The sequence below is a fragment of the Macaca nemestrina genome, chromosome 7, assembly GCF_043159975.1.
Source record: "Macaca nemestrina isolate mMacNem1 chromosome 7, mMacNem.hap1, whole genome shotgun sequence".
Classification (NCBI taxonomy): domain Eukaryota; kingdom Metazoa; phylum Chordata; class Mammalia; order Primates; family Cercopithecidae; genus Macaca; species Macaca nemestrina.
This window is the reverse complement of record NC_092131.1, coordinates 92,418,108-92,434,554: the sequence shown is the minus strand read 5'-3', so window position 1 is coordinate 92,434,554 and position 16,447 is coordinate 92,418,108. Positions and strand designations below refer to the sequence as shown.

The 16,447-nt window shown below is 43.5% G+C and overlaps 1 protein-coding gene across 3 annotated transcripts in view; it reads left to right on the top strand.

Moving 5' to 3' along the window:
- LOC105479398 (insulin like growth factor 1 receptor) overlaps positions 1-16,447 on the top strand; it is a 317,817-nt gene that overhangs the window by 244,847 nt on the left and 56,523 nt on the right. For all 3 annotated transcript variants that reach the window (XM_011737331.3, XM_011737329.2, XM_011737332.3), the window contains exons 4-5: positions 5,167-5,315; positions 7,846-7,990. In XM_011737331.3, coding sequence (XP_011735633.1) covers positions 5,167-5,315; positions 7,846-7,990 — 294 coding nt within the window. The remainder of the gene's footprint in view (positions 1-5,166; positions 5,316-7,845; positions 7,991-16,447) is intronic.

Genomic DNA, 16,447 nt, shown 5'->3' with positions numbered 1-16,447 from the left:
GACCCTCCCTCAGTGCTCATCATGTCCTTCATTTTCCTTCCTGAACTTTGAGACTTCACTTGGGAAGCAAAGAATTTCCTTATGGACGGGCACGTGGCTCACGCCTGTAATCTCAACACTTTGGGAGGCTGAGGTGCATGGATCACCTGAGGTCAGAGTTTGAGACCAGCCTGGCCAACGTGGTGAAACCCTGTCTCTACTAAAAATACAGAAATTAGCCGGGTATGGTGGACGTGCCTGTAGTCCCAGCTACTCGGGAGGCCGAGGCAGGAGAATTCCTTGAACCTGGGAGGCAGAGGTTGCAGTGAGCCAAGATCACACCACTTCATTCCATCCTGGGCGACAGAGCGAGACTCTGTCTCCAAAAAAAAAAAAAAAATGGAGTTTCTTATAACAAATGTCATCCCTTTTGTACATGTCAACTGGACTTCTACAAATTTGTCATTGGTTTATGCTTTTGAAAATAAGATGCTAACATTGTTTAGAAATGTGGTAACTATAACTTTGAAAGCAAAAGAAGATTGGGTTTATGCTTTTGAAAATAAGATGCTAGCATTGTTTAGAAATGTGGGAACTACAATTTTGAAAGCAAAAGAAGATTGGAGATTTGGGGTTGCTGTTCCCTTTCCTGGAGCAGAGTAAAGAACTTTTAGGGGCTCACCCCTGTAATCCCAGCACTTTGGGAGGCCGAGGTAGGCAGATCCCTTGAGCCCATGGGTTCAAGATCAGCCTGGGCAACATGCAAACCCCATCTGTACAAAAGATACAAAAATTAGCTGGGCGTGTTGGCACACACCTGTAGTCTCAGCTACTCGGGAATTGGAAGTGGGAGGATCACCTGAGCCCTTGAGGTCAAGGCTGAAATAAGCCAAAATCACCTTACTGCATTCCAGCACAGGCAACAGAGACTCTGTCTCAAAAATAAAAAAAAATAAAAAAAAGGACTTTTAGGAAAGTGCTGTTTTAGTGGACAAAATGCCTTCTTCGTGATTAGCACCAGGGGGCCTGTCTTTCTGAGTCTGTCAAAATCTATTCTACAAATATAAAAATATCGGCCAGGTGTGGTGGCTCCCGCCTGTAATCCCAGCACTTTGGGAGGCCGAGGCAGGCGGATCACAAAGTGAGGTCAGGAGATAGAGACCATCCTGGCTAACAGGGTGAAACCCCGTCTCTACTAAAAATACAAAAAATTAGCCAGGCCTGGTGGCGGGTGCCTGTAGTCCCAGCTACTCGGGAGGCTAAGGCAGGAGAATGACGTGAACCCGGGAGGCAAAGCTTGCAGTGAGCCGAGATGGCGCCGCTGTACTCCAGCCTGGGCAACAGAGTGAGACTCCGTCTCAAAAAAAATAAATAAATAAATATCATTTATCATTCGAAAAGTAGATGTTAATTTTAAATATAATTTTTGCTGCAGTTTATTTCTATAAAGTACATCGAGCAAGTGTTTATAAAGGGGTTCTTTTTCTAGTGTATTATTTGGAGATGCAGCTTCTACTGTAGGTTTACCTTCAAATCAAAGATAATACTCATTTTCTTTTATAGTATTAGATGTAGAGCAACTTTCTGCCTCTTATGATTTGTATAACCATTAGGATAGTAACGAAGAACAAAATTATTCTGAATACTTTAAAATGATAAATAGGCCAAGGACTTCAGTGAGCTGCAGAGGATACATATTATGTCCAGAATCAGTCTACCGCATTGTACTCACATTTTGTTGGCAGCCTTTGAGTGTAAAAGGGCCTTTACTGGTGCACACCTCGGGCCCAGGGGCAGTGCCTGGAACCAAGTTGAGGCTCAGCCACTATTCAGACATCACCTTGCTCCTTGGCGTGGGGTTAGGGGAGCGGTAGCTTGTCCATGAACTCAGTATGCTATCATCTTTGTTTTGTGAATACATTTTCTGAATGACATTTGGAGGCCTTTGGTCATTCTGCAGCCACCAGAGTTGTGGCAAAGTGGGAATGCTGTCCATTTGACAGTGTTGTTTCTTCCGCTCTAGCACACTCTTCAGAGAATTGAGCCATTATTTCCCCTATTCATTCTTACAGTCCATTCAAAACTATACATCTACCTTTTTGTTTAAAAATAAAACACCATAAAGAATAATAAATTCCCTTCTCTCTGCCTTTGAGGCTTACTTAACAATTACTTTAAAATATTTATTTTTTTATCTTGTTTATACCTTCTCTATACCATAATGGATTTGAGGAAGCTTAATCTATAAACATGTTATCAAAACATTACTTAGAAAAACATTTTTTAAGTGCCCGATGACTCCTAGACTTTTTACCAAAGATGATTGTTTCCTTTTTTTTTCCCCCTTTTCTTTTCTCTTTGATAGACTGGCTGTGTCGCCCAGGCTGGAGTGCAGTGGCACTATCATAGCTCACTGCAGCCTCAAATTCCTGGGCTCAAGTGATCCTGCTGCCTCAGCCTCCCAAAGTGCTGGGATTACAGATGTGAGCCACTGTACCCAGCTTCAGATTTTTCTATTTGAGTGAAAGATGGAGATAAACTAAACATACACTTACGTTACAACCCAGCAGTTGTAACCATGGATATTTATCCCAGAGAAATGAAATTTATGTCAACACAAAAACATGTACACCATCGTCCGTAGCAGCTTTATTTGTAATAACCCCAAACTGGAAATCACTTAGATGTCCTATGATAGGTAATTAGTTAAACACACTGTGGGACATCTGCACCATGGAATATTATTACTCAGCAATAAAAAGGAACAAACCATTGAAGTACACTGCTTGGATGGATCTCAAGAACGTTATGCTCTGTGAAAAAGCCAACCTCAAAAGATCACGTACTGTATAATTCCATTTATACAACATCCTCAAAATGACAGATTATAGCCGGGCGAGGTGGCTCACGCCTGTGAGCCCAGCACTTTGGGAGGCTGAGGTGGGTGGATAACCTGAGGTCAGGAGTTCGAGACCAGCCTGGCCAACATAATGAAACCCTGTCTCTACTAAAAATACAAAGTTTGACCGGACACAGTGGCTCATAACCTATCTCAGCACCTTGGGAGGCTGAGGTGGGCAGATTGCTTGAGGTCAGGAGGCCAACTTGGTGAAACCCCATCTCTACTAAAAATACAAAAATTAGCTGGGCGTGGTGACCCGTCTCTGTAATCCCAGCTACTCAGGAGGCTGAGGCAGGAGAATCACTTGAACCCAGAAGGGCTGAGGTTGCAGTGAACCAAGATTGTGCCACTGTACTCCACCCTGGGTGACAGAGTGAGATTCTTGTCTCAAAAAAAAAAAAATAGAAGCCAGGCATGGTGGTGCAAACCTGTAGTTTCAGCTACTCCAGAGGCTGAGGCAGGAGAATCACTTGAACCGCCAGGAGGTGGAGGTTATCGTGAGCTGAGATCATGCTACTGCACTCTAGCCTGGGCGACAGAGTGAGACCCTGTCTCAAAAAAAAAAAGACAGATTATAGAGATGGAAAACAGATAAGTGGTTGCCAGGTGTTAGGGACATTGGGGACTAGGTTGAGCAGGGCAGTGAGTATGAACAGGTAGCATCAGGGAGAGCTCTGTGGTGATGGAACAGTTCTGTATCTTGATTGTTGTGATTACACAAATCTACACAAGTGATCAGTGACAGAGCACCATGCAGGCACGTGCGTACACACACACACACACACACACAGAGTTAATTTCCAGGTTTGATACTGCATTATCATGATGTAAGATGTAGTGACCATTGGAGGAAATTGGATGAAGGCTATGTGGGATCTCTCTGTAACTTTGTAAATCTTTGCAACTTTTTGTGACTCTATAATTATTTTAAAATAAAATGTTTTTTTAAAGGGAGAGTGGGAGTTTATAGGGTATGTAGATAAATTAGAAACAACAGAAGACCAACTAAAAAAGTGCTGAAGGTAAGCCCCCAACCCAGGCTAGAAATGAGAATGGTGAGTGCAATGGTAGAGGAAGGACTCCCCATCTGTGGGTGGGTCCAGTTCCTGCAGGAGCCTTCTGGAAGCCATGATCCCCATTCTCCCAAACACGCAATAGGAAAATACCAGAGAAGTTTTGTTTACCTATTAGCTTTTAAACAGAACAGAACCCTACATCTTTGTCTTAGATACAAAATAACCTTCATAAATAGGGGGAAGGGACATTAATAAAAAGAGCTACAATTTACACTGTTTTTCTTGAATGTTTTTACTTCATGAAATTTGAGAGATGATTTAAGAACAGTAATGTACATGTAATGGCTCCCCAACTTACCATCCTGTTAACACACACGTCGCAAAAGGTCGTATCATTTGTCTTGTTTGGAAATCAGTTCAACTTTCTGACCCTTGTTCTATATATAACTATAGATCCCAAAGGTTCAGCTGCTAGGTTAGCGTTTTGTCTGCTATTTTGTAAATAACGGCAGGTAAGCAGGAAAAGTGCCAGTCTTTCTTGTCCCTGACTCTTGGTGGTTTGTGCCATGTTCAGGATAGCATTTGAAATAAGAGCTCATTACAAAGTAATGGAAACCCCTTGCTTTTATTGTGTATGCAGCGAAAACAACATTTGGATCAGTTTACAAGTTTCTGCAAAACACTGTCAAGAAATAATTTCAGTTGTGCTTTAGCAAGAAAATAATGGATCTGCGCTGTACCACATGCCTTTTGGCATCCGTCACTGGGCTTCCCTGAGACACTGACTGCAGGAGCTGGACTACTGTTAGGCAGAGACACTACAGTCCCTTTGCTGTCCCTGTCTTCTCTCCTAGCTACTGCTCCAGGTACACAGGCCAGGGTCACAATATCAGAAAGCAGCTCTGTGTTCCTCCAGAGAACCCCCAGAGCTTCCTTTCTGCAACACTATCTCTCCCACATGGAACCAGCTGGCTCATCAGTCAACAGGCTATGATACACAAATGCCTTGAGGATGCATCATGTATTTTGTCTGGAAGCAAGCAACACGCTCTTCCTTTGTAGGCTCTTTCTCCTTTTGGTTGCAATGTGAGTGGCTTATCTTGGGTGGGCTTGGGAATGATATGCCATGTGACTACACGAACACTTCAAAACAGTTGCTTTTTCTAATGCATGCTGTAATAACAATAAAAAGCATATCCTTATGACTTTTTTAATGCAAGAAGACAGACTCAATTATCTGTGTTTTTGATTTTTTTTTTTCTTCAACAGCATGTACTGCATCCCTTGTGAAGGTCCTTGCCCCAAGGTCTGTGAGGAAGAAAAGAAAACAAAGACCATTGATTCTGTTACTTCTGCTCAGATGCTCCAAGGATGCACCATCTTCAAGGGCAATTTGCTCATTAACATCCGACGGGGGAGTAAGTATTTCATCCCACTGAAAAAATGGCTAGATCTCATGGTTTTCTTTTGTTGATGCTTTTCATGCTCCTGTCCCTGAGTCACCACTAAAATATGGGCTTAGATAAACAACATGGTGTGTAAGCCTCACGCATGACGTCTCTTCTTTGAGTTTCCCTGAAAGATAAAAAACAGATTGAAAGGCAATCTGTTTTTTAGCCATTGGCACATCATTTATTCCTGTAAAGAGGGTCATCGCTCATCTTTTTGTTAGTCACATCTTGCATAGGAGAGGCAAGCCCTGACACATACAAACCCCAGAAGAGACCATTGGATCAGAGGTGTGACTCAGCAGACTCCAGCTGTAGCCAAATCCACACATCTTTCAAGTCTAAAGAGTGATCGTTACTTGAATTTACTGAGAAGACTGAGCAAAGGGAAGTTTAGTGATACCACGTTAAACTTTTATGAAGTCCAAAAGAATGCTAGATTGCCAAATTTACTTGTGAGAGACAAAAGGATACAAGTATGTGTCATGGTGTACGTAAAGTTTCAGTCTCACCTCGGTACAGTGACCTATATTTGCAGTAGATGGCATTCCTGGTAAGTTGCTTCTAAGTTGGATTTGTGCAAAGGATTTCCCACTGACTTAGCCTGCGATCTCTTCACTTTGTTTTTTTGTGTGTTTGTTTCTTTGTTTTGTTTTGAGACAGAGTCTCACTGTGTCACCCAGGCTGGAGTGCAATGGCACAATCATAGCTCACTGTAACCTGGAACTCCTGGTCTCAAACAATCCTTCTACTCAGCCTCCCACGTTGCTGGGACTACAGGCACACCCTACCATGCCTGGATAATTTAAAAAATCTTTTCACTTGTGATTTTTTCATTGCCAAGGGCTTCTAGTAATGGTGCCTTAAATTCTCTGCTACTGGGACCACTTGTTCAAGGTACTGATAGTTTTATAAGCTAGAATAAATACTGTAAAAAGACTTTCAAGTTGAAAGGAATTTTTTGGGGAAATCCTTTTATGAAGAATTTTTTTTTTTAACAGTTTGAGAGGAAAAATAATGTATTTTGAGAATTTGCTTTTCCTTAATATTTGTTAAATGAATAAACTGTTTTCTTAAGGTTTAGAAAGGACAGAAACAAGTTTTTGCTTATTTCTTCTGACTTTGTTGATATCCCTTGCTGTTGTTCACAATATACCCACTCTCAGTCCTCCATGATGAAGGTAACTCTGTTCCCCACAACTAGGGCTTCCCTGCTCTCATGGTACTTCTGAAGTTTAATTCTTTTGGCTGTGTCTGCATTTTCTCATTTACTTTTAATTTGCTTATCCCTAGAACATACCTTTTGAGTGCCTAAACTTTTTTATCTTCCTCTGAAGATAAAATTTCAATCTGTGAATTAAATCCATGGAGAAGTATCATTTTATGAAGGAATTGGTGCATATTTATGCATGATGATGAAGTGTGTCTTCCGGTTTATGTCCATTGCAGGAAATAGATTGGATTTAGGATGATGGGACATCTCATTATAGGGGAAATTTCCTGATCTTGACTAAGGCATGCTTCCTGCCCCACATTTAAAATTCAGGATCTCTTCCTTAAAGCATCAACTGCACACAAGCTCTCATCTTTTCAACTTAAATTTCCCTTTAATTTTTCTTGGAAAGCTGTTAAATTAGATGTAGGGCGTTATCCTTTAGTACCCTTATTTTATTTGTATCAACTCAAAGCAAAATAGAGCCTTTTATTAAATATGTCTTCATAAATTATACACAGTAAAATCCCATTAATTGAACCACACCCAGTTCATTATGGTCTTTATTAAAATTTTAGCGTTAGTTGAACTGAAAATTGGTTTTTATTTACTAGGGGAAAGGGTAGACTAAACAAGATGAAAGGAAACCTGTTGTTTGCATATTATGTTTGTACATCTGTAATAGCAACTATTTTTCCAACTATTTTCTAGTTCCAAAAGCAATACGTAAATATTATAGAAAACTTAGCAATGCAGAAATGAATTTTTAAAAATCCCTCATAGATAGCCGTTGTTAACATTTTGGTATATTTTCTTCTAGTCTTAGTAAAATGGAACCTTTAAATATAGATTCCTGTATCTTAGGAATTAGAAAGGCAGCACAGGCAGTTCTGAATGAGATGGAGAAAATGTTGTTGATTTAGTCATGCCCTTGTACTGTGGAGGCCATACTGTCTGTTGACAGAGCATATTAAAAGACGTTCCCTACATTTGTCAGCCTTAGCTAATTGCCAGTCTGGTATTTATGATCAGCTTGAGAGCTGTAGTACCCCCAACCTCCTAGAAACTTGCCTTCTCCTGCCTGGGAGTCCTCATTCCAGGAGTGGTTGTTGAGAGTCAAGCCAGGGAAGCTTGCTTTTGTCCGGGAATGGCCAGTCCTGTGCTGGGAGCCTGAGCATCTCAGGGGGCACCTGCCATTGAATTGTTCTCACTTGTGTTTGTAAGAATCCAAGTATGTCACCCTTACACCAAGTAAGCACACAGTGACACGATCCCCTTTCAATGTAGATAACATTGCTTCAGAACTGGAGAACTTCATGGGGCTCATCGAGGTGGTGACGGGCTACGTGAAGATCCGCCATTCCCATGCCTTGGTCTCCTTGTCCTTCCTAAAAAACCTTCGCCTCATCTTAGGAGAGGAGCAGCTAGAAGGGTAAGTGCCCCAAATTTCATGAGCTGATGTTCTCCTATTACAAAATAAGCAGCATACTTGTAAAACTGTTGCTGAGGTAAGAGCCCTCCCTGCCTTGTTAAATAGAAGAAAGGAAGAAGCCGCAGTATTGCCTGTGCTGCTCGAGTAGGTGTTGGGTAGAGTCATGATTCTCCATTCTTGCTGTTTTGGAAAACAGATGTTTTCCCCCTTATTCAATTTTGCCTTGTCAGTCAAGGGTTGCATGTCTGACTGTGACCAGTGAGACGGCAGAATTGGGGCAGACTTGGTGTTCTTGGGGCTTTTCTGCCAAGACTGACAGCCAGTTGATCTGGAGTGCTCACCTCCCTGTGAAATCATTCGCACAACCCTCATCTGCCTCAGGATGCTGTACTCTACTATGCACAACTACTCTATCTCTTAAGATAATGGAAGTGAGAGCAGCAGAGGAGCATGGGCAGTTCATTTTGTTATAAAGAAATCCAGATTCACAAGATTGTTTTTATTGATTAGTTTACAGGATTTGCACTATTGATAGAATTCTTGCCTTGGCACAGGCATGCTTTGTGATAGGGGTTTTAAAATAATCATGGGCTTTTCACTGGAGGATAAAAGCTGGTGCTTATTGCATGCACAATTGCTTTCCAGCCGTCAGCCTATGTGTACCTTTGCATGTGTACTTTTCTCTTTAAACCCTCCCTTTTAAGTACAACTGTTGCCTGGCTTTAAGCGAATGCTTCAAAATAAAAGGAGTTATCAATTAAGGAGTGAATTCCTTCTAAAGAGAATTTGGGAAAATAATTTAGGAAAAAAAGAGGCGAGAAGGTCATGGGAAAGGTTGTCCTTGCTGATTTATCTGCCCCAACTGGATAAAGTTACTGCATAAGGGTTTCTTTACAGCCTCCCTGTTTTTCTCAGACTAACTCTTGGTCAGTCTTAAATTCTTAAAATTCCATCATCTGATAGAGCTAACGAGAGTGGGCAGCTCTTCATTCCATCCTTGAAAAGCACAGTGTCCTCCCCACTGGGAACACCAATCCTTGAAAAACTTCTTTCTCATTGCAAATCGAAGGAGGCTGCCACTGCGCCCAGCCCCAGACTCCTCAGTCACTTACCTGGCAAGCTGAGGTCCTACCAATTTAAGGTGATGATCATTGTTCATTGTATTAAATTTTAAAATGAATTTTTTATCCGCCTTTTTTTTTTCCTAAGTAGGTGTTTGTTTCTGGAATCCTGGATATCTGTGAGCTCTTTTTTCTTTAGCAGATTAGTAGCTGTCAGATTTTCCTGTTGCTTAACGATACACCTTTTTTTTTTTCCTAGACTAAGCAAATGATAGACATAAAGGTGAATGCTGAGAGGACAGTTTAATTTCTATTAGGAAATTAACCTCTTCATGGAGTGTTTACTAAGTATTGTGCACTTAAATGTAGCTAGAAATTAAAGCCTGATTTTTATTTGCAAGAATATTTATGGTGTCTTTCTCATTATCTGAAACTTGCATAAAACCTGAAGTATCAGCAAAATCTTTCAAGGATACATGCTCAGGTGTTTGTGAGGCTTCCCAGGTAAGCCTGGGCCCCTGGCCTGCTCTTACCATTTTAGATGCAGGGGAGGGCAAGCGGGCCCTGGGTTTTCCCTGCTGCTGCTGCTCCCCAGTAGCCCTGCAGCTCCAAGGATGCCGGCTCCAGCCTTTCATTCCTGTGTGCTGCTTCTAAGAGGCTCTCTTTTGAGCTAGGGCTCTTAAGAATCTTTCACCTTTCGATGGGAGCTCTTTCCTCTCACCCTGTCTTCCTGGCACGTGACCACAAAGGTATAGCCCGTCCTCACGATGATGAGCTCCCCAAGAGCTCTGTTTGCTTCAGGTGTTAAGACCACTAGCAACACCTCAGCTGTTCATTTCTCCTTAGACTCAGGGACGGAGTCAGGTCTGGCCCCTTCACTGGCTGCCCTCACTTCTTCTGCAAGAAGAGAAGAGTCAGAGCGAGAAAGAGGACAGGATATGATAGACAGATAAACATCAGCAGTGCAAAGCAGAACTCGCACAGTGTTACAAGGGAAAGAGAGAAATGTGCCCTAGGCATGGAGAAGAGCCAGATACCTGAGAAGATCAGACAGGCTTCTGACAAGGTGGCATTTGAGATGGGCCTTGAAGGCGTTCGGGAAAAACTTGGGGAAAGCAGAGGATTGAAGTGAAGAAAGGCAATTCGAGGTAGGGTGGCAGGAGTAAAGGCAACAAGTTGGGGCATCCTGGGGCCTGTTGGGCAACTAACGCTGGAGAGGTGGGTGGTACTAGAGTTACGTAAGATGTTTTGCACCCAGGTATAAAGGGTTATAATTTAGGTAGACCATGGAACATATTCAAGGCTTTTGAATAGAAGAGTGTTAGCAGAGCTGAAATTTTTATTTCGATATGCTTTTGGTTTAAGCCAAGATAACTTTTATCCCAGTGTTTCTCAAACTTTGCTACACATTATGGAATCACTGGGGGTGGGGGCGGGGGTGGGGTTGAGAAATCCTGATGTCCAAGTTGCACCCCCACCCCAATTCAATAGGAGTGTTTGGGATTAGGATCCAGGAATCAGTGCTTGTCTAAAGATCCCTAGGCACTTCAGCAGGGAGCAAAGATTGGAAACCACTGCTTTATCCCTTCATTTCTTCCCATGTGCATATCACAAAGCACTTTGACGGTTTTTTTTCCTAAGTATTTTCCCCTCACACTGCTGCCTAATGTTTTAGAGGTTCATCCATGTTGTTACACGTGTCACACTATTTTCTTAAACTTTTTCTTTTTCTTTTTTTTTTTTTCTTTTTTTTTTTTTTGAGATGAAATCTTGCTCTATTGCCTAGGCTGGAGTGTAGTGGCACTGTCTCGGCTCACTGCACCTCTGCTTCCTGGGTTCAAGCAATTCTCCTGCCTCAGCCTCCTGAGTAGCTGGAATTACTGGCACGCACCACCACGCCTGGCTTATTTTTGTACTTTTAGTAGAGACGGGCTTTCACCATGTTGGTCAGGCTGTTCTCGAACTCCTGACCTTGTGATCCACCCGCCTCGGCCTCCCAAAGTACTGGGATTACAGGCTTGAGCCACCACGCCCAGCCTTCTTGAACTTCTTTTACAGCCAATGATAACATAAATGTTTCCATTTGGTTCAATAGGATGAAAGTTTTGTAGCCTTTTGTTTTTGATGGAGAACAGAATAATTCGAGAGACAGAGATCCTTCAACTCTGACAACCTTGACTTTCCAAAATGTCACTGAGATCCCTCTCAAAAAGTCTCCTGAGCCATCCAGAACAGAGAATTCAAGCATTTTACGTAGAGCAGAGCTCTTATTCCTCACTCAGAGCCTGTTGACTTCTATATCACACTCAGGGTGAGCTGATTTTGCAACCGAGTGACAAAAGCCATAGTCATGGTTTCCTCAAGGACACCACTAGGGTGTATTTCTAGAGTAATGACCTTAGACATTAAGAAAATCAAGGCCGCTCTGCTGTTTACAAAGGAAACAGGTTTTGTAATCCACATGTACACGATTTTTATAAAATAGTTAATTTTTAAGCTCTTAAATAAGAGAATATTTTCACTGTCTGGAAAATCCCCTTGTTTGGACAACCTTGTTTCCTGATGGCATCAGGTAACTAAGGAGTTAAAATTTCACGTTCTTTGGTGCTACCAAGGATTGTTGCCTTGAAAAGAAGAAGGAAAAAGTAGATGGAGGGTGGTGAGTTAAAAGAATTGACATTCGCAGATAGGCATTTCTATGCTTTTGTCCCTACCACTTGACTTTGCAACACACAGTGCTTTGTAATACCTTCTTGGAGCTCTAAGGCTGAAACATGGCCGCTCTTTAACATTTCCCTGGGACTTTTGGAAAATATACACTCAACCCTGTGACCCAGCAATTCCAGGATCCACCCAAGAGAAATGAAAACATGCCCACACAAGACTTGTGTATGAATTTTGGTAGCAGTATTACTCATAATAGCCTCCTGGGACTCCCCTGACCCCCAGGCCAAAGAAAAAGACCCACTGGAAACCATTCAGATGTTCATCAACAGATGAATGGATAAAAAGATAAATGGATAAATAAAATGTGGCACAAAGGACAACTGACTACTCAACAATAAAAAGACGTGAAGTATGACGCGTGTTACGACATGGGTGAACCTCTAAAACATTAGGATAAGTGAAAAGGAAAAATCCAGACACAAAAGGCTACATATTGTATGACTCATTAGTATGTAATTTGCAGAAAAGGCAAAACTATAGAGACAGAAAGCAGACCAGGGATGGCTGCGGGGAAGAGGTGGAGATTGACCACCAATGGGAATGAGGGCACTCTCGGGTGATGGAAATGTTCTGAAACTGAGTAGTGGACAGTTGTGTAAATTTACTGAAGCTCATGGAATGATGCGTGAATTTTTTTTTCTCTTTTTTTTTTGAAACGGAGTCTCACTGTGTTGCCCAGGTTGAAGTGCAGTGGTGCTATCTTGGCTCACTGCAAGCTCCACCTCCCGGGTTCACGCCATTCTCCTGCCTCAGCCTCCCAAGTGGCTGGGACTACAGGCGCCCACCACCATGCCCAGCTAATTTTTTGTATTTTTAGTGGAGATGGGGTTTCACCATGTTGGCTAGGATGGTCTCGATCTCCTGACTTCATGATCCGCCCGCCTCGGCCTCCCAAAGTGCTGGGATTACAGGCGTGAGCCACCGCTCCCGGCCTGATGGGTGAATATTTGATAGGTAGATTATACTTCAGAAGTAAAGCTATTTTTAAGAAACACCTAACAAAACAAAGAGGAAACATTTTCTGAGTATCTGTATGGTGCCTGGTTCCACCTAGATAGACATTCCCACCCTTGCTGAACCCCTAAGGTTGATGTAAATATTGGATTTGCGGGAGGGTGGGCATGATATAAACCAACCCGTTTGCAGATGAATTGGTGGGGGCATCTGCAGAAAGGCAAAAAAGGCCAACTACTCTATCAGTTGCAGATGGCTCTGTTGCCGATGACAGCCTGTGTCCTGGGTTCTGATGCCCTCTAGAGACAGCCGTGAAGAGGCAGTTTTCTCCTCTGAGAAAGGAACTGGAATGATTGGTTGTATAATTGCAGAATTGTTTTCAATATATCAGCAAGTACTGAAATGGGGAAACTGTCCTTCCTACCTCTGTAGGCTGGAGACCTCAGGTTCAGCTCCATTTATCAGGGCACAGGACCTTCCTGTTCTGAGACTTTGTTCCAGGGGACTTTTACACTTCAGAGAGTAGCACAGGTCATCCTGCACTTTTGTGGGGTGATTAAAAGCTCACGGTATCCTCTTATGTTTAGCCCATCCAATTCTTCCAACTGGCCTCAGCCAGAAAAGCAAGGAAGACACCCCCAGTTTGCAGCTGAGAGACTCCAGCCTGGGAGAGCTGAATAAATCTTTTGCCCAGAGTTGTTCCTCAGTCAGTGCTGGAGATGAGGCTCAGACCTGACCTTTGGATTCCCAGATGGAGTGCTCTGAACCCTGTACCTGGGGCTATCTTCAAGCAGCACTCAAATATCGATAGAGATAACATAAAGATGTCCTCAGGAAGATAACCAACTGTTGCCACCCCGTGTGGTCTACAGATTGGGAGACAGGGCCTACCCAAGTGTAGAAACAAACATTTTTTACAACATAGAGAAGGCTGAGAACCAGGATACCAGTATCAATAAAATCTGGATATCACAGAGCATATGGAAGCTAAAGAAAAATAAATAACTGGTCAGGTGTGGTGGCTCACACCTGTAATCCCAGCACTTTGGAAGACCATGGCAAGGGATTGCTTGAGCCCAGGAGTTTGAGACCAGCCAGAGCAACATAGTGAGATGCCAGCTCTTAAAAAAAAAAAAAAGAAAGAGAAATTAACCAAGCATGGTGGGGCATACATATGGTACCAGCTACTTGAGAGGCTGAGGTAGGAGGTAGCCTACACCTGGGAGGTTGAGGCTGCAGTGATCTGTCATTGCGCCTCTGCACTCCAACCTGGATGACAGAGTGAGACCCTGTCTCAAGAAAAAAAAAACTAATTTTTAAAAGCATTCTTTGAAGGTAAAGGCAGTAAGCTTAGAAACAATGGAAATCACATTTACTGAGTTACTTACTTAAGTAGTATTTTCCTTTAGGAAACAATGATAACTTTATGCATATTTTAAAGATGTGCATACAGGTCTCTGCCTTTTACCCTCTCTTAATTCTCACCTAATCATGGAAGGAATTTAGCAGGGAGCCTTGCCCCAAGCTGCGGCTGGAATAACAAGCACAGTATTGACAGGCAGCTCATGAATGACTTGATTATTATTTTGACAAGGGTTTTATTTTTATTTTTCTTTAGCTTCCACAGGCTCCGTAATGCCTGGGTTTTATTGATATTGGTATCCTGGCTCCCAGCCTCTTCAATGATTGTAAAAAATGTTTGTGTTTACTGTAAAAAGATAATCTTGCTTTTCAAAGTGATTAATCAAATACACAGAATTTCAGTGTGCCTGCCATTCATTTGTCGAATTCCTGATTTATAATTCATGCTTCCTCCTGTGGGGAGAAGAATGTTTTGTTCAGAAGGTATTTTTGGTGTGGTTCTGTTCCCTGCTAGTGAAATTAGTTTACTAAAAGAGGCCTCGTTCTGGGTGTAGATGGAAGTTTGGCCTGATTAATTGGTCCTTACCAGCATCCTAGAGGTTTCTTCACCAGCAGGGATATTTTGTCCTGTAACACTAACTCAGGTACCTGGAAGCAGCCCCACACTTGGGCGTGCATCACTGCAGAGTCTCCTTTGGAGCTGGAGAAACTCCATGAGCAAGAATGGGCTTGTGATAGGACACATCCATTTTCACGCCATCCCTCCTTCAGTTGTATGACTGCATGGAGCCCTTCTGACCTCCAGCAGTGTCACCTGAAACCTGGCTGTGAGAAAGAGCAGGTGTGGATGGGGCCTACCCCCGGCAGCAGTAGAGCCAACTGGGCCATATCCCAGCACTGCTCCCTGGGAAACACGCCTTGTGTTGCATTGACCAGATCTGAGATCATTTGGACAATGTCTTACGCGGCTTTTCCAGGATAGCTATGTGTTCAGGAGTGAGCCCTTACTGAAAGGGAAGAATTGTTGACTCACAAGTTTTTGCTACCAGTTTGGTAGCCACTAATGTGTCCAGAGGCCTAAAGATGGGCTTGAGAGGAGCCTGACTTAGCTTCAGAGGCGCTGTCTTTCAACTCACTTGTGTGTTCACTGCACCCCTGTGCTGGCAGGACTCCCACCTCCACCCCCAGCACTTGTGTGAACAGAGAGCCCAGTGCTCAGGGAAGGGTTGGGCTTCAGGCTTGTAGGTTGGATTCCATGGCAGCTCTGTGACTCCTTCTGGGCATTCTTAAAGTAGACAGGGAGCTTAGATGTCACCTGTGCATTCCCCTTATTGTCCTATGAGTGAGTAAACAGGGCTACAAATAGCACTAAGGGACCTGCATGTGGCTGTGCAGTCATTTCTGGTCCTGGGTCCCAGTCTCTGAACTCCCTCCTGGTCTGACCTCTGTTTGTGAATGTTCAGGAAAATGTCACAGGGCTGCTTGGCAGCATTGTAACCATAATGAGAATCAGGCTGAGGACTGACCAGCTGGTTAGAGGTCCTGGTTTGGGTGTGAATGAAGACCCTTACCAGATGCAGAGAGATCCCCAATGCACGTAGCCTCCAGGGCAGAGGAAGGCTTAGGGGTTCTGTTCTGACCTGGCTATGCTGGCTCTGTAGGGAGGGCTGGGGTCCTTTTTCGTTTGTGTGTTTATACATTAGATCTGTGAGTGGATCTTAGAAATCACTCAAAGTACTGCACTGATTCCTAAACTTAGTAAGAAGCAGAGCAGGAAGAGGAGAGGAAGGATTCATGGTCCATGGGGATCAGGCCCATCAGCACAGAGAACTCAGACTGTCAGCCCTGGCATTGTCTGCTGGCTTCCTGGGGAAGCCAGAGAGAAAGGCCCACTGCAGGGATCTTTCTCTAGACCCAAGCCATAGCTGTCTGCTTTCTTGCCTCCCTGGGGATGGACTTGTCCTGCCACCTGGGTAGCCAGATAGAACGGCTTCCTGTGCTGGTTGGATCCGCTACTTGTGTGTACACCCTCTGGGGCAGAAGCCACTTCTGGTTTGGTGGGCTTTGGTCCTCCAGCACCTCACTGGAACTCAACCTCTCCTAGACTGCTGGTTCTCCACGTGTGGTCCAGGGACCACAGCAGGGGTCAGCACCACCTGGCACTTGTGATAAATGCAGATTCTTTGCCCACCCCAGCTGAATCAGAAGCTCTGGGGGTGGGGCCCAGCCACTTTGCAAACAAGCTTTGTGCACACGAAACTTGGAGAACCACTGTATTGGATTCCAAGTCCTCTTGCCTGGATGAGAGGCCAAGGGCACTGCCTGTTGGTGGCTCTTCCTCCTCCCCCACACC